At 35.4% G+C, this 27816-nt stretch overlaps 2 protein-coding genes across 4 annotated transcripts; one reads left to right on the forward strand and one right to left on the reverse strand.

Annotated features, from left to right (window-relative positions):
- Positions 1 to 5331: 5331 nt before the first annotated feature.
- LOC129900448 (uncharacterized) lies at positions 5332 to 7987 on the reverse strand. Its single transcript, XM_055975421.1, has 2 exons — positions 7672 to 7987; positions 5332 to 5826 (listed from the first exon to the last, which is right to left on the reverse strand). Exons 1-2 carry the CDS (start codon positions 7930 to 7932, stop codon positions 5566 to 5568), a joined length of 522 nt encoding a protein of 173 aa, XP_055831396.1. The 5' UTR covers positions 7933 to 7987; the 3' UTR covers positions 5332 to 5565.
- A 125-nt stretch (positions 7988 to 8112) lies between these two features.
- On the forward strand, positions 8113 to 27678 carry LOC129900447 (protease Do-like 2, chloroplastic). 3 transcript variants are annotated; one of them, XR_008769617.1, is made up of 21 exons: positions 8113 to 8334; positions 9435 to 9608; positions 10086 to 10136; positions 10649 to 10722; positions 10965 to 11028; positions 12059 to 12103; positions 12267 to 12374; positions 19320 to 19397; positions 20204 to 20270; positions 20433 to 20491; positions 21043 to 21142; positions 22011 to 22090; positions 24055 to 24111; positions 25041 to 25144; positions 25626 to 25713; positions 25808 to 25893; positions 26027 to 26048; positions 26169 to 26214; positions 26566 to 26616; positions 26821 to 26881; positions 26956 to 27032. XR_008769617.1 is itself a non-coding variant. In XM_055975420.1 (21 exons), exons 1-21 carry the CDS (start codon positions 8179 to 8181, stop codon positions 27195 to 27197), a joined length of 1839 nt encoding a protein of 612 aa, XP_055831395.1. In that variant the 5' UTR covers positions 8116 to 8178; the 3' UTR covers positions 27198 to 27678. The 3 variants fall into 3 exon arrangements, 1 of the variants encoding a protein (XP_055831395.1); XM_055975420.1 differs by having other exon boundaries at positions 8116 to 8334; positions 26169 to 26240; positions 26956 to 27678; XR_008769616.1 differs by lacking the exon at positions 26956 to 27032 and having other exon boundaries at positions 26169 to 26240; positions 26336 to 26616.
- The last annotated feature ends 138 nt before the right edge of the window (positions 27679 to 27816 follow it).

A 27816-nucleotide genomic window follows, 5' to 3' on the forward strand; every position in this document is an offset into this window, starting at 1 on the left:
TATAATTTGAGCTAACAATCTCACAAAAGCCAAGTTGTGAGTTGATAATAAGCACACATGTAACCATCTCGTAGATGCATCTACTAAAATCATAAAATATTTAAATGGTCCACATGAAGGGTGAATTGGACTACATATATCACCCTCTATACGTTTTATAAATACAGGGGATTCAATCTCAATTTTAGTTGTTAATGGTTTAATAATCAGTTTTTCTTGGAAATAAGCAACACAAGAGAATTCTTTAGATTGAAGAATTTTCTGATTCTTCAAAGTGTGCCCATGTGAATTCTCAATAATTTTGCGTATCATATTATAACTAGCATGACCCAACCGGTCATGCCAAATGATAAATTCATTATGGTCAATAATTTTTTTGTGGTTCAACCACATCAATACTTGTATGGTATAACCCAGAAGAAAGTACAGGTAATTTTTCATGTACAAATTTTTTTCCCGCTTTTATTATAGTAATATAAAGGTACTGAATATTTCATTCATTAGCAATCTCAATATGATAGCCATTTTGGCGAATAACCTTGAAACTTAATAAGTTTTTTTGAGACTTACTACAATACAAAGCATTATTAATAGCCAATATTATTTCCCAGGTAGTGATAAAACTGCTATTTCAGAGCCCTCAATTATTTTTGTACTATCAAATATTGTATTAACATTGACCCCTTTCATAATCAAATGAGAGAAATATTTTTTTCTTTTAATATAGTGTGCGTTGTAGCACTATCCAAAAAGTACATATCTCCATTACTAATCTTGGATCCAATTGAAGACTGAAAAATTTATTTATCTTTATAAAATAAAAGTATATTATAAGAGATAAGATAAGTAACAATATTGCTAGAAAACTTAAATCCCTTTTTTTTCTTTTTAAATAGATAAAAGTAAAAATATGATAATCAAAAGTACATAAAAACGACAACATATTGTAAATCATACAATAAAATTAAACATAAATTATAATCCCCAAAGAAGTCTTCAACCTCCAAATGAGTAATATTATTGATGTCATTAAAATCGCCATTCTTCAAAGCCAAATTCGCTTCAATATTATCACTGTATACTTGGGAAGGTCCTACCTCAACATTATTTCCAAATGTCAAGTGTGACTCTATCCAGGAATTGAAAGAAGAGGCACCACTTTTATTTGCCTTTTTTTTAAATGAATTTTGATAAAGCCTGACAAAATGCTTAGGTGTTCGAAATTTATTTTTTCAGTGACCTTTCATACCACAACGATGACAGTTACTTCTTGAAAGACCACTTTGAGAACTCATATTGTTCTCCATTTTATGTTGACCACCACCACGATGATTATTATATCATCTTCTACCATTACCACGTCCACACACATTATTGTGGCCTTGATTTTTATTTTGTCTTTCATTTAGACTGACCATGTGCTTTTACCACATTTGCTTACGGTAACGGAGCAGTTCCAGTTGGATGGACTTCATGATTTCTCATTAAAAGAGCATTATGTTGCTCAGCCACTAGAAGGCATGAGATCAATTCAGAGTATTTTTGAAAACCTTTTTCACGGTATTACTACTGTAATATCACATTAGAGGCATGAAAAGTAGTTAGTGTCTTTTTCAACATGTCCTCATCATTTATAGTTTTTCCACATAATTTCAATTATGAAGTTATTCTAAATACAACAGAATTATACTCAATTACAGTTTTAAAATCTTGAAACCGTAAGTGCATCCACTCATAACGAGCCCTTGGCAATACCATTACCCTAAGGTGGTCATAACTTCCTTTTAAACCTTTCCACAATTCAAGTGGATCTTTCACTGTCAAGTATTCAACCTTCAGGCTTTCATCCAGATGACGACGAAGGAAAATCATAGCCTTCGCTTTATCCTAACTTGATATTTTATTTTCTTCGATTATAGCATCACCAAGATCCCCAACGGTAAGGTAAAGTTCAACATCAAATACCCATGACAAATAATTTTTGCCAGAAATATCAAATGCCACAAACTCCAATTTTGATAAGTTTGACATGATGAAAACTTATAAGAGACTTCGTGCTGATAACGTATTATAAATAAAAGGACAAACCAACTTAAGAAGAGGAGGAGATAGCAAATGAGTAATCTTATTGTTTTCTTCTCTTTTGTATATTCATCAATGCTTACAAGAATGACTATTTATAGGCCTAAAAGAAAAAACAAATTATAATGAAAACACATAACAATGGAGACAAATTATGATGATGGATAAGATATAGTGAAAATAAATTATGATGGAGAATAAGATATAGCAAAAATAAATTGTAATGGCAGATAACATGAACATATATTATTTTACCACATATCCTATATTTTTGAATATTCTTTGACGACAATTTATAGTATTATTGGGGGGGCGGGGGGGCAGATTGAAGGAATGATGTGATTTTGGAGGCCACTTGTTTTTGTAGTTATTATTAGACTCTACTTTTCCAATCAATTCTTCCATGTAGAATAATCATTGTTGGTCGTGTCATCCTATTAATATTTGTTGAAATTTTAATGAATTAAATATATAGAGAATTTGATGGAAAGTAGTAACAAAATAATTAAATTTTATATATTTTCCCCTTTCAACTACATATTATTTAAAAAAGAGTTGGAAAGTTAGGTAGGAATGCAGGATGCCGCCACCTACCAACCACCTTGAAGACTAGTTTACTAATTGATTTAGAAACATTCCAAGCCACTGCTTACATTAGGAGAAAAATACTACTCACTACTTAATTAACTACCCAACAAGTCCTCCCTCGTGATATAAGTTGAAAAACATGTTATGTTTTTGTTCATGCTACCTCTATATTATATGTTAAAGACGAGACAAAACATATACCTACCATGAAAATAAAACTTAAATGCTTATAGGGACGAGCTTACTTAATTCTTGAGAATCAAAAGTGATAAATATTTTGAGAGGTAGGGACGAGTATAATCCTTTTATTATAATCATAATGTCGTTACATAGGGTTTAATGATTCAAGTGCAATATAATGTCACATGACGTATGTTTAATGAATTACTACTAATTAATTTCATTCATTATTTCTATCTAGGCACACCCTTCTATGTAGACAGACATCCACTTACTCCACGTGCCACGAATCTTCGGTCTTTAATTTTGGTTATTAAATTCCAATATATGCCATTCAATCAAAAATATAATATTGGTATTAGTAGACGTTTCTGCTGCGTTTTGCAGTTGGCCAAATGTTCACCACTTGATGACCAACAAACAAATTCCAAATTTTCATGGCCAACCAGTCTCACGCATTCTAGTTGGTACTTGAAGGTCAAAAACAAAGCCTATAGTATCAAATATCAATCAAGCTTTTCTGAACAATCGTCTATCAATTTGAATTTTCCTCTTATTCATACATGCTACTTATACTTCCCTATGAACCTTAGCAATTAATTATCGTTCCCTTAGGAGGAAGTGGGGTTATTTCTCGACTCTAAGCGCGATCAATCGTTCGACTCACCATTGGATCATGAATCACCTTAATTTTTTTAAAAGAAAAACAGATGTATTTTAATGTGCACTATAATATACATTTAGAAATTTTATTTAGATATGTTAGTGTCATCATCCATCATTTCATTTAACACCAATTGTGTTGGTGAAATTACAAAATTACAAATTACAATTGAAAAATAAAATGAAGAAATTAACTTCACTTCTTGGCTGAGGCGCAGATATCTCGCTTTCTTTAAGGAGATTCAAGCCCACTGCAGTAAATTATTTCACTGATCCAGCAGTAGTCCTCTTGACCTGTCCCCTCCAGGATACAACAGCCTTATCACAAAAATATAACTCAACAAACTCTGGACAAGAGTTGAGTTTAAAGCTCTTCACAAAGAATACCTCCCTTCAACTAATAAGAACTCTCTTTTTTATATAAACTTAACTCTCTTAGTTTTTCTTCTCTTATTCTTATGTTCAAAACAAAGAAGACCTCTCTATTTATAGGAGAGAAAATCATACAAAGATGAAAAAAATAATAGAATGCCATCATTATCATCATTTAGTGTACCATTATGATTTAGTGCACCATTATGATTTAGTGCACCACTTATTAGTGATAATTAGATTAAAAATACATAATGGAATGATTTAGTCTTGCACTAAATAAAGATGATAATGAAAGACATTTTTATGCACTAAAGAAAGAATAATAAAGATGACATTAAATGCCATCAATGGACAATTGCTAAAATTGCAATTTAATAAAATGTTAAAATGTTCACACTAACAAATTGTAACTACAACAAAAACAAATACCAGTAATATAGTACTTCTTCCGTCCCATATTAGATGGATTGCATCATTTCATTTAAGACCAACGTTGTAACTACAACAAAAACAAATACTAGTAGTATAGTAATTGTTTTGAGGTAGCCATAATTTTTTTTTGCCTTTTTTATTGCCATGGATAGCGGACAGGCCATTGAATTAGTGATGATTGAGAAATTGCTGGTGTGAAATGGAGTACTCCCTCCGTCCCATATTAAATAGACATTTTAGTAATATGGATGAGACAAACATTTTTAATAATGTGTCTATCTAATATGGGAAGGAGGGAGTACTCCATTTCACACCAACAATTTCTCTATCATCACAAATTCAATGGCCTAAAAAAGACAAAAAAAATTATGGCTACCTCAAAAGATACACCAGCAAATTAATTATCACTCCAAGGTAATAAATACTACTCATTTCAATGAAAAGCACCAAATTGATATTGTTTGTTGCCAAACCGATATTTTTCCGAACTTGGACCATTTTATTTTTTTTCTTAACAGGACATGAGTAGATGAAAATAATAGATGCATCATATTAAAGTGTATCACCTTTATAAAATATCCACAGTTCTAATTGATTGATCGTGACAACTGCTGAAGTGGTCGATTTTTAATAATATAATAGAAAAGTTGTTGAATATTGCTGTTGATTTGCTAAAATAATTAATGGAGTACTACTTAAGTTGTTTGAGTCTACTTTGTTTAAATTTGAATTTCTGTTAGATAGTCTGGATTGTTGAGACTTGAGATATTTTAAGTTTTTGAATGTTAGTCTGCATTTTTTCTGCTTTCAAGTTAGTTACCCCTTTATACTTGCTAAAATTTTGAAGAGACAATTTCAACCATTTTCAAACCTTGTTGCTGCTTATCCTTTTTTCAAAACCCAACAAAGGTTGTTACCATAAAGCCTTTTGTATGAGCTCAGTTTAACCCTTCAATCAGCGGTTCACTAATGGAAAAACTTGTTTTCAAGATAAAAAAATAAAATACTAAGTTGTTTTGAGATGACTAACACACATCTTAACTTCTTTCATTACTTTACATACTAAAACTCAAGCTATTAAGCCATAGGCCTTTCTAACCTTATTGGTGTAAGCATGTTTCTCTTAATCATAATGTACTCTTACTACACTATTAAAGGATAAATTCTAAATGCAAGTCAAAGAAAAATTAAGGTGTGTGCACAAGGAAGTCCGAGAGTTCCAAACTTTTTACTGAAGCCAAATGATTAGTTTTGTTCAAGACGTTGGATTATAAGATTCACTGCTGCATTTGCTGATGAGAATGCTCCATGAAAGCTTTCTTGATATGATATGGATTCCAAATCTCCAGCCATTTTTAGCAGTATCTCACCTATGTCAGTTTTGTTTTCCAGTAATGATCTGTAGAATGAACTTGCAGCAACTTTGCTGATCTCAATATTTGTTTCCTCTGGACAATATTCATCATCCAACCACTTGTTAAGAGCAGTTTGCAACCATTCAGATTCCTGTTAAACGAGCCATGTATTTCAATAGACAAAAGAAAGGGGGTTGGGTGGGATAATATGCTAATTGTATACCTTCAGCCTTACTCTGCATATTTATGCAGATCAGAAACCTCTGCATTATTCTAACTGATAAGGTAAAGGTTGCCAAAAATAGTAAGCAAGAGAAAGACGTAAAAAGGTTGAACTCATATCTAGGATTATGAATTTCAAAACATGTGCAGATGCAGAAGAAAGGATCCTTAATACAATGCAATAGGAGAGGATATGAATTATATCCCTTTTGCTTCAATGGGAGTAGAAAGGATCACATCACAACCAGTTATATCAAGATTTCGCAAGATGTATGCAACACCACGACAAAAGCAAGACATTCTGAGATGGAACACGTCAAGCTATACAGTATAAGACAACATCCACAACTTAGGTTCCGCATTAAAGCTAACTGAAATGGCATCTTAAAGGTATTCAGCAAATAGATTTTCCACACTAAATAAAACATGCCAGATCATTATTAGAAAAGAAAAGGAGCTCAATTTTTATTAGAAAAGAAAAGGAGCTCAATTTAAGGACACCTTATAGTATGTAAAGGAATCGCTACCCCTCTTGCAAATGTTCCCTGGATATATATTAAAGACATAAACTAAAGATAGCAAGGACAAATATCAAACTTCAGAGGAATTTTAAGCATATCTTGTTCAAATCTCATCTTGGCTCATCTACTCAAACAATTGTACCGCAAAATCTCCACTTGATATAGTCAACATGCAGCGAGTTAGAAGAGACAGGTTCCCGCAATATACTTATCCTACAGAGCACGTAGAATTTTAAACCCGACAAAAAATGCCACATATGTACAAAAGATCTAAAATAACAATTCACCGTGGGGTTAATGGATAAAAGCATAAAGCTAACTGCGCGAGCATCAAAAGCAATCACTAATTGTTTCATGACAGAGTGCAAGACCTTTACAGTTGACGTGCAGATCAGTTGTCCTTCTCAGTAATGACTATCCTTCATCAGATATAAAACAAATATGATAACTAGCAGTTGCCCAAACATATTGCTGAATGTAATTAAATGTCTTAACTACCATTTCATGCAGTTTGCCTCTCACTAATTGTCTTGGAGAGCTCTATCTAAATTGATTAATTTTTGTGAAACACTTTTAGTGATTGTAATTAGAATATAAAACTTGTTTCAAAAAGAACTTACTAAACACGGTTAAGAAGGCATAAAAAATGATTTTCAAGAAACACTTTGCACAGTCACAGCAGAGTCTAGTACACAGAACTTATGGAAGATGAGTTAAGTCATAATTCTCTAATTTCATAATGCCTTAGTATAAGCCTACAGTTTTTTGGATAACACTTGGCCCCTAACATTTTGGTCTATAATATACCAAGCAATTCAGGATTTGAGTGACGAAGTAGAGGACTACCAAGAAAACTACACGGGCATATATGGTTGCTAAAAGCCCAGACCCTCTGATACACCCTCGCAGAACCGAGTAATTACAACTTTACCAACAAGAATTGAGCAGCAATTATGGTGCCATAAGTCGCTACAGGGGTGTATACATAAGCATATGTATTGGGTTCATCGGAATTGAGTAGCTTTGGCTCACATATTGTATATGTGTTAAAGAACTCCTACAAAGAATAGATTTTGAACCCATTAAATCAATTGGGATTTGATAGAATCCTGAACTCTAACCAATAAAGTTCAAACTTTTTTGGATTTGCCTCTTGAGTTGGTAGCCACGCAGAAGCAGAAGCAGCATATAAACATGAAACAGTTGTGATAGTCCGTGTTAAAGGAGTAATTGGGAAAAGAGCAGCGTGTTACCTCCAAGGCTTTGTACGGTTGTAGCCATTGTTGAGGAACCCTAAGATCTTCAATTAACTGCTCAGAGCCGTAGTCTCCATTGCTTTGAGCATTTAAAACCGGGAATCTTGTTCTAATTCTATTGCCAGAAAATAGACATTGATGAACAGATGGATGTATGATTTCACTATAATATTGACCTCTCACTCTTTGGATACTAACATGAAGTTGTGAGAGGCCAAGACAGTAACAACCTGAGACTGAGAGCAATGGCCACGCCATTTCTTTGTTTGGATAATGAAAAACGTAGTAGAAAATGTTTGGACATTGGGAAATAGATAAGTTTTATTTTGGTTAAAAGGAAGGAAAAAAAAAAAAAAGCATACATTTTTATTGTTAGAAAAAACCTAAACACATAATAATAATAATATGTAATAAAAAAGGCGTATTTATTTACATTAGCATTAGCAGCAGGGATTAGTCATTAAAGGATAAGGGAAAGGGGAAGGGAAAGGGAAACTCAGGAGAATGGCAGTGGCAGCCGCAAACAGCTGGTTCTCGGTGCTCACCTCCACCGGCGGATGCTCTCTTACATCCTTAAGACCCTCTTCTTTCTTCATTCCTAAACCGGATTCCCAATATCAAAACCATAACAGAAAAGTTCTCAACAAGTCTCCTCCACAGGTAAAATTAACTAACACTCTACTTCTTATTGGATTATTTCTAGTTTTCAATTACTATCTTTATTGCTCCAACAACAATACTTCCCTTTAAAGAGTTAGTATGTCAATGAAATGGGCCAGATTGAGCTCAAACGCCTATTTGTTTCTTCTTTTCTTGGCCCAAGAGTGGAACTTTTCTATTGTCTTTCTCCTTATTTTAAATTATTAAAATCTGGTCCCGAATTGTCAAAGTATTTACTTTGATGAAGCAAAACAATGTTATTCAAGTGGGAAAATATGAAAAAGTAGACTTGGGTTGAGTCCCATATCGGTGGAGTGTGTTGGTCTCCTTATATGGTGTTAGAGAAATGTTGTGGAGTGTGTTGGTCTCCTTATATGGTGTTACAAAAATGTTCACCTCATGACCTAGTTTTTGGGATTGAGTTCCATTTGTTTAACATGGTATTTGAGCACGATTCATCCCAATTCTCGTTTCTCGATGTTATGGACCCATATTAAATTGCCCATGATCCAGATGTCCAACCATTGGTATGAGGTGTGTGTGTGAAGAAGACCCACATCGATGGTGGAAGGGGATGGGCAGTCTCTTATATGGCTTGGGTAATCCCTCTCCTCTTGAGCTAGCCTTTAGGGTTGACTTAGGCTCAAGGTCCATTTCATAAACAAGAGTGACATCAATTTTGTAGTGCCAAATAATGTATTGTGTATATTTTTGCTTGTATTCACTCATTTAACCTCTTGCATGCTATAAATTATCCAAATGAGATAATAAATGTCCCCTGAAAATAGGATTTAAGATAAATTGAAAGCATAACTTTTGTTGTTTACTGGTTTTGTTACTTGATAAAGATTGAAAGAAGTATTTTGTGAAGGAGACATCCACTACAAGCTTAAAATCTAACTATCTCTTACAAAGAAATCACCTTTTCTTGTTGGTCCTTGAAACATGATTCAATTTGAATCGTTGTTATCTGCACTGGGTGTTCTTATGGTTATGCTCATTGGAGCTAGTCATATTCCTTTCTTCCAATTTAGGGAAAACGTATTTCCTTCTTGTTTATGACTAAAACTTCTATTAAACAAGCAAAGCCATGAATTCAGAAAGAAGCTGGTAAACAGAAGTTTTCACGGAGATCAAAAAATGAAGGGCCTTTTGCAAATGCAGATGGCAGGAGCAGTACAAGTGAAACAGGACGATCTCAATTGACAGCAATTAAATCATTTGGACTGCAGAAAAAAGGGAAAGGAGTTCTGTTAGATTCAAAGGACCAGCAGGTAAGAAACACAACTGCTTCTGTCATTTATTTAGGTGATTGGTTTATTTCTTGTTGTTGAGAAATATACAGAACAAGGGAAAAGGAGGTTATCCTGTGACTCTGTGTGGGTGTGGAGTGGGTGGTGGTGGGGTGGTGGTGGGGGGAGAAGAACATGAAGGGCTTGCACTTTTTCACTTTTCTATCCCTTTGTAATTTTTATATCATGATGTTGTCATGTGCACACATTAATTTTGCATAAATGGGTGCATGACTGAGATGGATCTATGGTTTTAAATAAGTTACCCTAGCAATAGCGGCGGACTTACAGTGTCAGTTATGGGTATCCGGGAACCCAGTAACTTTTTTCCGGATGGTGCATTTAGTTGAAAAACACAGTGCACTTATACATTACAAGTTCTTTGACTCTATTATGTGACAAAAAATGTTGTTTTCAATTGTTCTACGCCACTGAACCTAAGTTGGTTTTCTTTTCCAGGTAGAAACTGGTAGCATTCAAGATGCAGTTTTTCTTAATGCTGTTGTGAAGGTGAATATATTTTAATGCATAGCAATGTTCTGATTAAGCCAATTTGTTTGGATGCCTCATCTTCAAATCTCAAGGTGAAGGTGTAGATCATTTGAATCATGAAATTTCAGTAAAAGGGGATCCCTGGAAACTATCAACTCCATTACTCATCTTATCCTTAGCTACTTAGAAACGGAAATTCGTGAAATAACCTCATGCATCTCTAAAGTTTTGAACCAACAGTTGTGTCACTGGGAATTTAAATTTTTGTTGTCCCTGTCCCACGTGAAATTATTTTCTTATTGTTTGGTGATAATAAAAAATATACTTCAAATATACTTATGCAGCACTTAGAATGGTGTACACCCTGATTGATAGTCTATCTTACCCAGTTTCACTTTTGGTGTCAATAGGTCCGTCAAAATTGCTTTCAACATTTCTGCAAGTGCACTTGTGAATGGCTTTTAAATGGATTGCATGTAGTTTTAATAATGTTTACTCATTTTCCTCCATTCCTTGTTGTTTGCTTCAAGGTTTACTGTACACATACTGCTCCAGATTATTCCCTTCCTTGGCAGAAACAAAGACAGTTTACAAGTACTGGAAGGTATGCTCTTCCTCGTTTCTATCTACTTAATAAATTATGGAAAACTGCAAATTTCCTATGAATAGTAGTTCTCTAATGCGTTATTTACTTTTTTTTTTTTAAAATAAAAAAAGTAGTTCTGTAATGCGTTTATTTTCTGATATTGTCTACTATGTCTGGTTGGCTGATCCTTGTAAGGTGGTAGTGGTGGTGGTGGTGGGGGGGGATAGCCTACAAGTCTGACTTTAGTTTGATTCATACAGTGCTTTCATGATTGGTGATGGGAAGCTCTTGACTAATGCGCATTGTGTTGAACATGATACACAGGTACCTCTGAGGTTTTAATCTTCCCTTTATAAGTATAAAAATTCTTATTATTATGCCCCTCTCCTCTAAATTAAATAAAAGGATATCTCTAAAACAATTTGGTGCCAACCAATAATCAGACCAAGTATATCATTATAATTTTAGGTTATTTTATGAACCTTCAGGTGTGTGTATACGAATTTGATCTTTCCCTCCCATTGTGAACAATGTATCTTAGTCATCTAAAACATGGTCTATCAAACCAAAGCTGGACTTCCACACTGGCCCGAGAAAACATGCATTGCTACATTTATGAAAAAAATGTTTTATTTTTTACTTTCTAAAAAGGGTGAAGGAGGTCAGATTTATTTTATTTCATAAATGATTAATAACAGCTTGGAAGGAGTATAGAGAAAAGGTAAATTTGAACTTTGCCATCCATATTTTTTATGGCTTTGCACTATGCCATCCACAATTTTAGGATCGGACTCCACGTCCAACTATTGAAATTTATTGCACTTTGTCATCCTGACCCTTTCATCGGTGAAACCTAGTTGGAAGGAGAGACTAAAGATTTGTGCCCACATTTTTCCAAATTATCTGGACAAGGCTTTATGACTTCTCAGATAAGAAACTAGAAACAGAAAGGTAAGTGGCTCTTTTACCCTCATTTTTGTAAATGTGGATGGCAAAGTGAAAGGCAAAGAAACTTTGGTTGGCATTCTGCAAAATAATAAAAAAGAAGGATAGAAAATGCATCTTTTCCTTCAAAGAAACTTATTTTTAATTATCTAGCTTATTTCCGATCCAACCTTACCCATAAAGAATTGATCAGCGGCAGTCCATATTAGCTAATCCAAGTCCATTATAATCACTAATCAATTGATCGTGTTTTTGGGATAATATCTATCCCCACATTTCCACCCGTACTTTTATGACACACTCTTCATAAATATATACATAGTCTATCACCCAAATGAGTCAACTACATTTTCTACTCCGTCTGCCTGTCAAATGCTGGTTTTAGCTCAATTAATATTTTTGGTGGCAGGTCAAAGTGAAGAAAAGGGGAGATGACACGAAATATGTTGCTAAGGTATGCTTTTCATGATAAGTGTTGAATGCCGGCATCACTTAGAAATCATTCTAGTATTATAAATAGTAGTTTTAAGGGTGCAACTTTGGTGAGGTAGGTTGACAATTTAGACCAAACTAACCTAATTATGTGGTGCTAAATTCTCATCATGTACGACATGTAGGTTCTAGCTAGAGGGGTAGCGTGTGACATAGCTTTGCTATCTGTGGAAAGCAAGGAATTCTGGGAGGGAGCTGAGCCTCTTAGTTTTGGACGGTTGCCTCGTCTGCAGGTACTTCTTATTTGTCAATTCCATTTTAAAAAAAGCTGTCCTATGGGAAACTTTATGTATGTTTTTTCCCCTGAAGACATGCTTTCTCATTTTCATGTTGGTCTAAATTTGTCAAAGAAATTGGGATGAGCCAACAACACCCTGTGCAAGTGTTCATACTGAATAAAGTTCCCACCTATCTAATTGATGTGTGCTTGCTATATTAGTCAATTGCACTTGATCTTGGATAAATTAAGTTTGTGTATGTCCTATCCTTGAGTTGAGATTTGTCTATGATATGTATGATTATCCGAATTCTTTAGTTGTGTGGCAGCTTCGCATTTGATGTTAAGCTTCAACGATTGATATCCAAGTAAATGCTTAGCTATTTCTTCAGTGGGATTATACCTTCAAAGAAAGAATGTTACATTTATTCTACATTTATTCTTAGGAAAAATACAACAACATACCCAATATAGTCACACAAATGGGGTTTGGGGGGTTTGGGGAGGGTAGAGTGTACCCAGATCTTACCTCTACCTTGTCAGGTAGACGTGTTGTTTTCGGAAAAGCCTAGGCTCAAAGAAAGAAAAAGACAATAGTAAGAAAATAGAAGCATACGAGACTACAAGTAGTAATAAGAAACTGAGAGTGAGAAACATGCAAATAGTAAAATAATAAAAATATTGAAAATAATACTAATACCACTAGCCGGAGAGACCCGATGCAAACCTATTTACTACTAGCTTTCTACCCGAATCCTCACCCTTATGTTGCAGGCTTGCCATGTCCTGCCCGATCACCTCTCCCCAATACTTTTATCGGCCTATCTCTACCTCTCCTCAAGCCCTCCAGAGTCAACCTCTTACACCTTCTCACAGGGGACGTCTATGCATCTTCTCTTAACATGCCCGAACCATCTCAACCTAGCCTCCCATATCTTGTCCATCAGAGGTCATTTCTACCTTGGCCCAAATATCTTCATTTCTGACCGTATCTCTCCTAGTAAGCTTACACATTCATCTTAACATCCTCATTTTTGCAACTTTCATCTTCTGGATATGAAAATTCTTGACTGGCCAACACTCCACCCCATATAACAAAGTCAATCTAACTATTGCTCTGTAGAACTTATCTTTTAAGTCTCATTGGCACCTTTTTATCACATAAGACACCAAATGCTACCCTCCATTCCAGCCTCCCCGCACCAATGCGATGTCATACATCCTCGTCAATCTCCCCATTGCCTTTGATAATAGCTCCTATGTCACGATCCAAGCCTAGGGCCTAGACGTGACACGACGAATGAGACACTCGAAGGTACCTCACCCAAGCCTCTTAGCATTCATTAAGCATTTCATTGGCATTATAAACAAGTCAAGCGGAAAACAAAAGGGATGTAGGGACTAAGGGGCTTCACATTTAATAAGAGTCAAAGACAACATAACATCTTTTTCTATGTCCAACCATACCTTCTACATTAAAGACTTGGCAGGGGCTAATAGGGGTGGGCGTTCGGTATTCGGTTCGGTATTTTCAAAGTTCGGGTTCGGTAATTCGGTAATCGGTAATTCAAAGTATATACCAAATACCGAACTTTCAAACTTCGGTTCGGTAATTCGGTAATCGGTAAATAAAACTTCGGTTCGGTACGGTATTCGATAATACCATATTTTTTTAATAGTTAATATACAATAAAAATTTATCCGCATTTAATATTTACATTAACCTAAAGAATACATATCTTAACTTACATTTTTATTACTACACCATAATTAAGTAATATATGCATTTTAACTTGCCGAATATCGAAATCGAAATTGCTTGTAAGCCACATTCTACGGAGGAGAAATGATACATCGTAAATAAAGAGAAAATAATTTATGAATCGATACAGAATAAAAAAAATATTACCATGTAATAAAAATAATGAAAAAGAGTGAAAACAAAAATCTCTAATATATCATACATAATTTTTATACATATGTTTTTCTTTGAATTATCCAAAAACTCTACATCACTGCACTAATTATTAATTAGTTCCTGCAAAGATATGAAAGAGTTGGAATCTTTCGTGTTCAATGTAACTACCAAACAATTTATGTAGATAACTAACGTGGGAATCATGCAAAGTGAAATTAGAATTCTTAATCAATTGCATAAATTTGAAATTAGAATTTATAATTTTTACATGTACATGAATTAAATTTTAGCAGTTATCCATAATGTACGTGTAAGTGTGCATATAATGATATAATATACGGTAAACATGGGAAAGTTGAAATAAAAATGGTAAGGGAAATGAAAAAATGAGATAGTTTCCTCTTACTATACTCTTATTTTTTGGTAATTTTTTTTCCAGTTTTTTTTGTAAAAAAAAAAATAAAAAAAATTTAAAAAGTTCGGTATTCGGGAAATCCCGAATACCGAAACCAAAATACCAAAATATCAATTTCGGTACCGAATACCAAACCGAAATACCGAATTACCGAATACCAAAATACCGAAATAGCCGGTTCGGTTCGGTAATTCGGTTTTCGGTATTTTATGCCCAGCCCTAGGGGCTAAGACATGTCCCTAGCTCACCCTCAAAATAAGTGTTAAGAAATGCCTTAATAAAAGTCTTAGTGTTCTATATAACATAAGCTTAGAATAAAAAAGATGTTCCCGAACCATGGGAACTCACCACAAGCAATCTTCAAACTAATTCGAGCTAGCCACGTGGAGGAGGTCGAGGAGCGGCGTCGGTTCCTACATGGTGATATCGTGTAGGCAAAAGTATACGTTAGTACTTTGAATGTACTAAGTAGGGGTGTACATGGACCGGGTTGGTTCGGATTTTTTACAAACCAAACCAAACCATTTGTGTCGTGTTATTAAATCTATAAACCAAACCAAACCAATAAAAGTCGGGTTTTTCAATATCAATTTTTCTCGGGTTTTTCGGGTTTTTTCGGGTTTTTCGGATTTCTCGGGTTTTTTGAGTTTTTTCAGATTTTTTCGGATTTCTCATAGTATCTAATAAAAAGCACAGAGCAGTGCTTCTTAAAAAGAGTTTTAGTATAAAATATTAACATATAAGATGGAGGCACAACACTGTTTGAAGTTTTAACTTTATAATATAACTTTATAAGATAAGTTTTTTTTGTATATTATATAGATGGGCTACTCAAGTCCAAATCTAAATGTAAGAAAGAAAACAAAAATTATGAAAAAAAATTTAAAAATATTTATAAATTACATTTTAATAAATATTTTTATGTATAACATAATTTAAAAGTAGTATATCTATAATCGGGTCGGTTTGGGTTCGGTTTGACTTTTTTTAGTTAAAACCAAACCAATCCTATAATGGTCGGGTTTTTTTTTCAAACACCAAACCAAGTTAAACCAAACCACTAGTCGGGTTTTTTTTCCGGTTTGGTTCGGTTTATCGGTTTGGTGCGGTTTATCGGTTTGTCCTGTACAGCCCTAGTACTAAGTATGTGAGTATGCTATGAAATGAAGAACATAAGAGAGACATGAGTAAGCAATATGCATAAGTGAATGCATGAATTAGACATCATCATATGAAACCCTAAAATATTCATTTTGTAGGAAAGTAACCATAACCGACATTTAAGACCATGCGAGCTATTACATGGAATCCAACATAAGCCCCTACGTTGGCACGGGGAGACTACTTGCTAGGTAGAACTCCATTCAGGTTACATTTAATTATTTAATATTTGGTGGCTACAAAGGCCTAGCCGACAAGGGCTCCTATGATGGTACATAGTTAATGCAACATGAGACTTTACTTAAGGATCCCTTAGGTCGAGTCCCCTTCTACATGCTACATTCGGTGCTAGGTCAAATCCCACGGAATAACGTTTGAACATCAATATAGCAACTTTAACATTTAAAACATCAATCGGTGGAATAGCTCATTAAAACCTTTGATTTATAATATCATCATGGCTGCCATGCCCTATTTACCGTTTTACTAATGAACCTTGATTTATAAGAAAATTAGGTCTACAATTAGTGATGGTATTCCGGGTACCATGCTAATCGGACCTTCCTTTTTGGAAAAATATTCAAAAGCATTGACGGCCAATAGGGATGTCATACATGTCATATCATAGCCTTAAACACTTCATTTGATTCAATGTGAGAATTGTCCTTTCACATTGAAACCTTACTTTGGCTAAGAAGTCCTTTAATCAATCAATCATTTCATAAAGACTCCCCTTCATAAACATTTACATCATAACATTCATTGGAGTCAAACTTCATTTCAACTTTACTTTACCATAAGAAACTAGGTGGGTTCATTTCAAAAAGACTTTCAAATACATTTAAAGGATACTTGTATGCATGAGAGTGATATGAATGCATCCAATCAAACATCTTAAAAACAACCCACCGTATGCACTTTAAAACTACCTTCCAAACCTTCATACAAGAACATTGATAATCCATCCATTTCATGTAAATAAGAATCAACATAAGTCAATATAGGTAAATAAACTTCAAATATTCAAGAATCTATGCATTTGGGATCGTAGTATGAAAATCCATAAAAACTCATCACTTGAAATTAAGAGTCAATATACATATATATCAATAGGAGTAAATAAACTTAAAATATACCATAATCTGTGCATTTGGAACCATCATGTAAAATCCCATAAGATTTCATCATTTAAAATTGATATACTAAGTTGAGAAAACATTTGGGCTCCATGGGTGGAAGAACCCATTAATGAAAACCCACATACCTTAGATTGAAGCTTTTAAGAAAGTTTGATTCGTGGTCTTCTATGAGGAGCCTTGAATCCTTTGAGTTTGAGAGAAAAAATTGAAGGGGATGATTTGAGAGAGAGGAGGATGAAGTTTAGGGTTTTGGGGAGGTGAAAGACTGAAAAGAAATGACCCAAAACGCGTCCAAGTTCGTATATATAGATATTAGGTAATTTTCCAAAAATGTCCTTACAAAATCTGGAAAACTAGACAAGTCCGCGACGCGGACGTGTCGCTCACCTTTCTGGTCGACAAAAAAATGAAATTTGGAAAAATTGTCCAAGTTCGCTGCAGGTTCGCGACGCGGACTTGTCGCGGACCTCTCTGGTCAACCAAACATAACTTTTGACTCCGAACTCGAAAAAATGCAATCTTGATGGCGTTGGAAAGGAGACTCAAAGACCTTTAATTTGATAGGTTATGGTCCACCAAATTCGTTATATTCTAGGAGATATGATCGTTTGAAGTTAACCCTTATGCGAACTTATTCGGAAACTTAGCCGATAAAAATTCTTTGAAATCGGCTTGGTGTTAGAGATCCCTTATGACCCTAAAACACATCTAATACTCGTAAAATACTTAGGAATTGACCCTAACTCATATATACAACTAAAAGTCACCGAGTTCGATCCTATACGCCTAAAAGAATGGTTCGAGTCTTGGCATAGAAATTTTCGAGATGTTACACCCTAGGTACGTGAAATCTATGTTACTTGGACTCTTCAAAACGTCAACGGGTGCATGTCGAATTCTCCAAAAGTAGTGTATTTTCGGAGAAACCGACACGGGTGCGGCATCAAAAGTGAAAAGTCAATGCAACTTAGCTTGAAACTCCCTTTCTTGGAGATGACTTGAGAATCCAACCTCACTTTCCTGTCAGCTACACGATGCACATCGCTGAACTTGCATTCCACGAACTCTATCTTGGTCCTGCTTAGTCTTAAACCTTTAGATTCCAGGGTTTGTCTCCACACTTCTAGTTTTTCATTAATCCAGCTATGCGTCTCATCAATCAATACAATATCATCAGCAAATAACATGCACCCCCCCTGAATGTGTCGTGTCCGAACGTCCTTCACAAAAGCAAATAAAAACGGGCTAAGAGTCGATCCTTGATGCAACCCTATCTCAACTGGAAAGTGAGTGAGTCTCCTCCCACTACCCTCATCCGGATCTGAGCTCCATCATACATGTCCTTAGTAGCTCTAATGTACATGATTGGAACATCTCTGGTTTCCAAACATCTCCATAAAACCTCTCCCAGAACTTATCTTAAGCTTTTTCTAGGTCAATGAACACCATATGCAGGTCCTTTTTTTTATCCCTATACTGCTACACCAATGGCTTCCGTAGTCGATCGCTCTTGCATGAAATCGAACTGGTTCTCAAAATAGAAACCTTCCCCCTCACCCTCATCTCCATCACCCTCTCCTAAACTTTCATAGTGTGACTCAACAACTTGATGCCCCTATACTAGTTATTTCAATTTTGAATACCATCCTTGTTCTTGTACAATGGGATTATAGTGCTCCAGTTCCACTCCTCGAACATCTTCACCGTCCTAAAAATGACCTCAGTTAGCCATCCCAGACCCGTTCTGCCCGTGCTTTGCCAGAATTCCACCGGGATCTTGTCCATCCCGGTCGCTCTAACCCTGCTCATCTTATGCATAGCCCAACCTTAATACGCCTACAATATCCAAAATCTCGATGACTCTCTGAGTGCTCCAGATCCCCCAACACAATACTCTTGGTCTCCTCTTCATTCAAGAGTTTATGGAAGTATGACTTCCATCTACGTCGAATAAGTTTATCTGCCACCAATACATTGTCCTCCTCATCTTTGATGCACTTCACTTGGTCCAGATTGTGGGTCTTCCTCTCACGCCTTGGCAAGCCTGTACAACTTCATGTTCCCGCCTCTGGCCCCTAACTCTTCATACAAGTGTTCAAACGCTACCATCTTTGCAGTGACCGCCGCGGTCACTGATTTTCAATAAAAATCTTCGAAAGAAATTTGGTGAAGAGCCAATTTTGGACTTATGATTACTATAACATAATCTTGTTGCCTTTTTGTCCGTGGAATATAAAAATCATGACATATTAAAGAGCCCTTATCTCTTGCCGAATCTGATGAAACGCATATAGATTATGTATTAAGCTTGTCCTTTTCCTTTTGCAGGATGCTGTAACTGTAGTTGGCTATCCACTTGGAGGAGATACAATATCTGTGACGAAGGGGGTGGTGTCAAGAATTGAGGTTTGTTTATGTTCACCATTCATAGTATTAGTTTATTCCTTTCCTGACAGTGAGTGACCTGTAGATGTTTTTACCTACCCTATGAATTTAGATCGTTACTCTTTGACCAATGCAGTCCTTTGTCTTTTCCTGGGTACACTATAACCTGTTGTTCTCGTGTACTGATGAATGGTATTGTTCTCATCATGTCATGATCTATTCAATCTTAAAGGGTAATGATTGCTAGAATTCAGATTAATAAATGGATAGTGTTACGAAAAGAAACTTGCTTAAATAATGCACGATAGTCACAACCTTGGCCAATGCATGCACTGTTTACAGTTATAACGTCTAATTTTGTAAATGCTCTTGCTGAAAACAGGAATCTGTACTTAAAGGAGTTTTATCAAGTATTAATGAGGTTTCATGATCCTAAATTAAAATAACCATTGCATAACATAGTCAATGGGCATGTTGATCTTCCATCAGTGACCTGCAATTAAGCATGTTGATTTGCCTTAAGGAAATGCAAGGTACTTTTATAGAGATCATTATTCTTTGTTATTGTCATTGTTTTCCTCTGTTTTGTTACATTTAAACCCATTTACACCCTTAAAATCCCACTTTTTAAGGTTGTGGCTACAGTTAAGAGTATTGAAGCATATAGTTGTTTGCTTAAATTCCAGTCAGTTCTATAGGTTGGAGAACAGTCGATTGTTACAAATGAGACAATCTTCCCTTTGCTACTAGTGATAGATACAGCCTGATTTTTGATTTCCTAGGTATTGATTACAAGTGCTAACTCATAGATTGGTCTTCGTCAATAGGTTACATCATATGCTCATGGATCATCTGAGCTGCTGGGCATTCAAATAGATGCAGCAATAAATCCTGGTAAATGGATGTTGAAATAAAACCATTCTTCTTATATCAGCCCGTAGAAATTTACTCTTCTCGAGCTTGTATTAGAGCTTATCCATGTTTACATACTCGGATCAATAGTTGTATTTTTTCTTGCTTTAATATAGTTTCTGCTACTAATGGCAAGGCTTTTAGGTAATAGTGGCGGTCCTGCATTCAATGATGATGGAGATTGCATTGGAGTGGCATTTCAGGTAGTTGCTTGTCAAATTTGGATAATGGTTATTCATGTGACCAGATTCTTGATTCTTTGGGCTTGCCAGTTTAGTTTACACAGAGTCCTCTCTTTTAGGGAACTTTTGTAATGCAATTAGTTTGAAAGGATTACTTAATCACATAATTGTAGTAGTTTATATTATCGCTGTTTTATTTTCATCTGTTTTAAAAGACATTCTGAGGCTAGCTTAAGAGCTCGCCCCAAGGCAAACCATAATGCTATCACCCGGGGCAACTATGGGTGGTTATATGCTTATGGCCATGAGCTGTATCAACAGTGCTTCAAATTACTTTTTGTATTTGACACTTCTTTTTTTATTTTGCTTGATCTATTTACTGAATGAGTTCAATAACTCCTCAGGGTATAAATACTTTTTAGTGCATTTGCCTTAAAAACAATGATGATCAGCATACTGTTCCTCCACTATGTTTGACAAAGTTATGATCTTCTTCAAGAATCTCATGTCATTTTTTTTTTACTTTATGTGTTACTTTCATATTGGTATTGCTTACACAACAACTCCTGTAGGTTTACAGATCAGATGATGCTGAAAATATTGGTTATGTAATACCTACTACAGTTGTATCTCATTTTTTGGAAGACTACGAGAGGAATGGGAGGTATTGTGGTGAGTCTGTCTCCTTTTGTGGAAGTATCTGCTCATTCAGGTCACCTATATGGTTAGGTCTTTGCAAACAGTCTATTTTGTTTCCAATCGCACAGTTTAACGAAGATTATTTGTTTTCTTGAAGATTATGACAACTGACTGATCTCCGAGATTAGCTTCGTTTCAATTTGTTTGGTCTGAATTCCATATCTGTTTTTAAATATGCATCAAGCTTGGATTTCTTGAGTTCGCTTGTGTTGCTGGAAAAATCAATTAATATGCAAATGTAAACTAAAAAAGGCGTACTTTTGAGTTGCATGTTATTGAAAAATACTCAGTTCTAAACTCCATATATAAGCTTATTTTGAATCTAACCAACTGATCACTGCGCCTGCTCCTATCTCATTTGTCAATCAAGTATCTTTGTTGTCGCCTGTTGGCTTGTCATGATGTCTATCTGTTATTGTGTGATGATGATACTTGATAGGAGAGAGAGAGTAAGAGAAACATTTAACTCCAGAGGGTGGTTGGTTTTGCTAATGAGAAGGCAGCTGAACGAATGGAAGCTTCACCGAGCAACTCAGCCTGTGACATTAAGGCATATGTGGAAGAAGCACGTACACCACTTGGTTCTGTGAAAGGAAAAAGGAGAATATAAGGTGTTTCTGAAAGAACTAAAAAAATGGCATTATTAATGTGTTTACCAGTCGTGGAAATAAGGGGTGGGCTGCACAGGGGTTCGCGGATTTTTGTTGGTGCCTAAAAATTTTGCTTATGTTATTTGCTTCCATGTTATCCTTAATCACAACATTGACTTATGTTGTGGCAGGGGGACTGAAATAAGAAAGCCATCATATGGGTACTGTTTCTAACTATATCATATTTTCAGGCTTTCCTTGCCTTGGGGTGTTGTTGCAAAAATTGGAGAATCCAGCACTACGTGCCTGCTTAAAAGTGCCATCTAACGAGGTCTGTTTATGTACCTATACAGAATGAAAGTCCTTGCGTCTGCTCTTCAGAGTGAAAGTCTTTCTCTGTGTAGTTCATCATCCCATCTCCCCCCTCCTCCTCCCCCCCACTTTGTTTTCCCTTTTTGTGCGTGTAATTGGTGAATTCATTGATCAATAAAAAAATTGGCTGCTGCCGACAGAAATAATGGTATTGCTTATCCTAAGATACTTCACATGGGTTGGGTGGACATTATCCTATTGAGAAATGTACTCTAAGCTGATCCCAGCCCTCACTGAACAGCTGGACTCCTAATTCATGAATCCTTTGCAGAATAAAATCCTAATTCACGAGCTTAAAAAAGCTTATGAATTTTTTGCTGGAGCTTTTTCATCTGATAAAATGTGATACCTTGAACTTAGGCCAAAGCCAATCTCAATTCTAAGTTTTGTCTAAACTGAATCCCAGAAGAAACAAAATCACAAACTCCATTCAATGAGATAGAAACCCCGTCTTTGACCTCCAGAAAGACTCTTGGGTGGAAATTCCTTCACCACGAGACTCCCGCTCATAGAAATTGGCATTTTAAGTACAATATCTTAAGCTATACATTCAAATATGGAGCAAGAGACTTAGAGCTTGTTTGGATTGGCTTATTTTATGCGCTTTTAAGCTAAAATGACTTTTAAGCAATTTTGAAGTGTTTGAATAAAATTAAAAAGTGCTTTTAAGCACTTGGTTTTAAGTCAAAATAATAAAAATAAGCCAAAAGTCATAAGTTAGAAATCCGAACTTATCGCTTTTGGCTTATATGTGCTCTTAGAATTTGACAATTTAACTAATCATCCTTCCAAACATCTTGCTGACTGGGAGTCATTTTCCATTCTTTCTTAAACTGCATTTTCCTGATGAGGCCCAGTTTCACCTAGATTACTTTGGTTCGGGTGAATTTTACTGAACAGTGATGAACCATGTAAAAATCAGAGGGCCATATGAAGATTAAGATTGTATCTTCAGAATCATGTAAGAGGCAGATTTGCTGAAGTTATGGTGAATGATGACGAAGAACAAATGATGGATAACAGACTAGACTAGGAAATGGAAGGAAAGTTTTTCTTTTTGGGTGTGTGTGTGGGTGCAAGATTGAGTGAGTTTCATTTAGCTCTTGTTTTGTGTCTTTATGTTCTTGTTTCGGCGTACAATCCCTTGACCACTCTATTAATGCTAGAAAGAAGGGTACATCATCTACAGGTACTTTGGGTGAAAGACAGAATGGATGATTCAGTGTCTATCATTCTATAGAGAGATGGGGGTGTTGTGGCTGGAGTTCAGCAAATTTCACAGCTGAATCCTTGGTTTTGGTCATATATACAAGGGAAAAGTGTGCTGAGTAAAAAAACTTTTAACTATCAATTAGAATACATAGGAACACATTCGGAGAAACAATCTAAAGAAAATATGGAAGGCATCCTTAGGCTTAAGCATGTGAAAAATTGAATTTATTTGGGTATGGATTTGAGCTGAGTAAAGCTAACTCTTCTTGATAAACACCAGTGGTGAACTTCTTAGTAGTTAACTGATTTTTATTCAAGAGGAAGTCATCCTGAATGAAGCAGCATTAATATCTTCAGCATTCTGGTCTCTACTGTTGGCAACTCCTTTAAATTAGATATCATGGAAGTAAATGTGCATATGCTTACTTCCTAATAATACCAGCAGTCAACCAAGTGCATCTATCAGTTATTCAGTTTAGCTTTTTCCTAATAATACTTTGTGCCTTATCAGAAAAAAGTTGAAGAAAAAGAAAAATAATTAGTCCTAGGTGAAAGCAAACCCATTTTGAATTCATTCAACTGAATCCACCTTGGCAATAACATGTTTTGAGACATAGATGTGTAGCTGTTACTCAGTTGGTTGTGGGGAAAATTTACTACTTGTATAATGCTTCTAGACGTCCTCTTATACAGCTTTTTTTTGTTTGATAGGGTGTACTCGTCCGGAAAGTTGAGCCCACTTCTGACGTTAGCAATGTCGTGAAAGAGGTATTTATATTCTTTACTGCTGATTTTACTGTTACACATTGATTTCTTTGCCCCACTGTCAATGTCTGCAGTAGCTCTGTTCTGATAATGACAGTTAATCTAGGCCAGAGAGCCTCAGCTTAATGGTATTTTGTTTCACGTTCAAAGTTTTTGAGATATGTACCCTTAAACTGCTACCTGCAAATGGAAGGACCGTAAGAAAATAATATTTGATTTGACCGGGTAGTGACCAACGAGAAACTAAATAAAAAGTCTTTGTTGTCATCAGAAGATCCCTGGAAGTCATGGGCTCATGGCTTCCAGGCATCTACATTATTCAACAGAGTGTGCTTCATTCTTTCTGTCCATATGTGTCAATTAACTTGATTTAGTCATTACAATCTGTTCTTTTTAGAAAATAGTGTGATTTATTAATATAGTTATGTTGACTTCCTCCCTCCTTTATAGCAGGTAATTTTTTTAAACAATATCCACTGAGGACGTGCCTCGAAATAGAGCATAATGAATATGGAAGGTTCATGTCGCCCAGTCCAACTAGTTTAGGATTTTGGTGTTATTGATTGATTGAATATGGACTAGGGACTCAAGTTATCGATTTTACATTCTTTTCATTAATTGCTACTTTTACAACATTGATTAACATGCACCATAGATGTGCATGACATGAATATTCTGTTGGCATCTAGTATTCATGTTGCTAGGACATAGAGATATTATCCTATAACTAAATTAATGAATGAGAAAAGAGGAGTATGCCAGAATCTTTGACCATGTTTAGTTAGTCCGACCTATTTCTGCATTAGCTTATTTGATTTTTTTCTATTCTTATGTTGTTAGTTACTACAGAAATTTTCTTTGGATGATTGTTTCATATGCATGTTAGTTTGGTAATGTCACTAAGTCGAATAATATTTGGTACATTTTTCCAGGGAGATGTGATTGTTAGCTTTGATGGTGTTCATGTTGGATGTGAAGGAACAGTGCCATTTCGATCAAGTGAACGTATAGCTTTTCGCTATCTCATTAGTCAAAAGTAATGTTTAATTACTTTCAAGAAGTTAAATTTGCATTAAAAGGCACTAGTATGTGTGGCAAACATTTTTTTTCATTACATACTTGATGCTACGTTTGACAAACATTATGCACTTAATGTTCAGTTTGAATGCCAAACTCTGAACTGTTAGTTCATGTAATGATTACCAATTTTCAAGACAACACTTCCCCCTTTGTCTTTTCCACATTAGTTTCTGCTTCAGTTAAAATTTGCCAAAGCTAGCATGGAATGCTATCATTTTGTATACTGTGAGGGTTGAATAGTTTTTTTTTTTCTCCTGGTGGATCCATTTTCTTGGTGACCTTGAAATGGATATCAACTAATGCTAATATTTCACTGAATCCTTAATTGTCAAACTCCAAGCTCTCCCCATCTTCCATGCCAATGTTGGTCCTGCATGTTGATTTATTAAGTATGCACATGCTACTGTATATCTTACAAATATCTTTTTCCTTTTCAGATTCACTGGTGATTCAGTTGAGCTTGGTATTATAAGAGCGGGAGAATTTATGAAAGTTCAAGCAGTTTTGAACCCACGTGTGCATTTGGTATAAAATAAATATTAGCTGACCCTCGGTCTTTTTGTTCAAATCTCTTGAATCTCATTTTAATTTATATAGATCTGTTTGCTCTCATCTGAAGGTTCCTTATCACATAGAAGGTGGTCAGCCTTCATACCTAATAGTTGCAGGCTTGGTGTTTACACCACTATCCGAACCACTAATAGAGTAAGATTTTCCATAATTCCTCATATTGTTATATGGAGCTAGCAATTTGCTAGTTTTCAAGTGTGTGTGTGTATATATATATTAGTATAAGAGTTCTCTCTCTGATACAAAACATTCATATTTTATTTGGCAGGGAAGAAGAAGATAGCATTGGGGTAAGTCTTGACAAAATGATGATTGCTCAGAATGATTAAAACTTCTTTTTTGTTTTGTTTTGATAAGTCAATGATTAGAAATACTTTCTTGTCTTGATTTTTTTCTATTAATTTTATTAGCTAAAACTATTGACCAAGGCTCGATACTCTTTGGCCAAGTTCGAAGGTGAGCAGATTATTGTACTATCTCAGGTATGTATGGAGTAAGTTTTGGCCTTTGTAAATCAGTTCACGGATATAGTGACTAAAATATTTATCCTTCTTCTGTTCATTACTGGACTCGACAGTAGGACATACCCATCCCTGGGCCATGGTGGAGGAACAGAACTGGGCACATTAACCTAAGGGTGGTGATAGAGGTGGCAAAATGGTTAAATAAGTTTTAGCCTGCCCATTTATCACCCTTGGGGTTCTAGTATACCTTATCACTTGCTTACCCATTTTGTCACCTCTAAATGATGCCGAGGGGTTAATTCACTAAGATAATGCCACATTCGATGATTTATTTTGCTTGTAGGTCTTGGCAAATGAAGTAAATATTGGGTATGAGGATATGAGCAATGAGCAGGTAAGTTATTTATATTCACTTTGATTTTATATTCCTACCAGTTGAATTGTCAACAATAATTAGTGTGAACATCAAACTTCAAATTAAGTCACATATGATTTTTCAATGAAGTGGATTCATATGCAGACCCCAACTGGGTTGGAATTGAGGCATAGTTGTTGTATGCTGCTTCTATGAAGTCTCAATTTTTAATGTACTTGGCAGGTCTTGAAGTTGAATGGCACCCGAATTAAAAACATTCACCATTTGGCTCATCTTGTAGATTGTAAGTGATATTATACATAGTTGAGTTCTCTTTTCTCTTTAGCTGAGCAATTATAGATTTATCTATTTGTGCAGCATCCAAGGGCAAATATTTAGTGTTTGAATTTGAAGACAACATTTTGGTGGTTCTGAAAAGGGAGGAAGCCGTGTCTGCCTCAGCTAGTATTCTCAAAGACTACGGCATTCCAGCTGGAAGATCATCAGATCTTGTGGGACCATATGTTGATTCCACCATAGAACAAAATGAAGCAACCAATCACTGTGATAATCCAGTTTCTAATTTGGAATTTTGCTATGAAGGGCTTCTTTGGGCTTGATCACTTAACATACTTGATTCTTACTTGAAGTCAGCCTTTCTTTCAAAGTTTTTCATGCCTAAGATGGTTATTCTTGCAGCAAAAGATCTATCGTCATATTTGTAAACTTGACAGGGGGAAAACCTCAGATAACCAGGCAAAATCTGCATGGTGACTCTACACAGCAGTGGTTACTTGGCTACCTCCTTTGGTTTGAAACAAGATTGGCCAGCAAAGTGAACAACAATTATGTAGCAAATGATACAACTGATGGATGAAAAAAAAATGTTCAATTGAAAACAATGTGCTGGTGGCTACTGCCTTTAGGTGAAATGGAAGTTCATTGCCCTGCACATTAAGTATGCAGCATTTCTAGGTTTATTTTTACAGGTGTAGAATGTAATTATCAATTTTTAGGAAATTTTGAGAGTTAGAAGTGATTTGAAGGTTTTGTTACCATTCACATAACTCAGTAAAGGCAAGATTTTTTTTTGTTCTTTCAGTTTTCCCTCCCCATTCCTGGTCTCTCACCACTAAACAGTAATCTTTGGTCTGAAACCTGTTAAAAGGACAGGAGCATATTCTGTTTGGATTGATTTCTTTTTAAGTAGCTTATAAGTTAAAAGTCATAAGTTTGTCA

Source organism: Solanum dulcamara, chromosome 8, assembly GCF_947179165.1.
Source record: "Solanum dulcamara chromosome 8, daSolDulc1.2, whole genome shotgun sequence".
Lineage (NCBI taxonomy): Eukaryota > Viridiplantae > Streptophyta > Magnoliopsida > Solanales > Solanaceae > Solanum > Solanum dulcamara.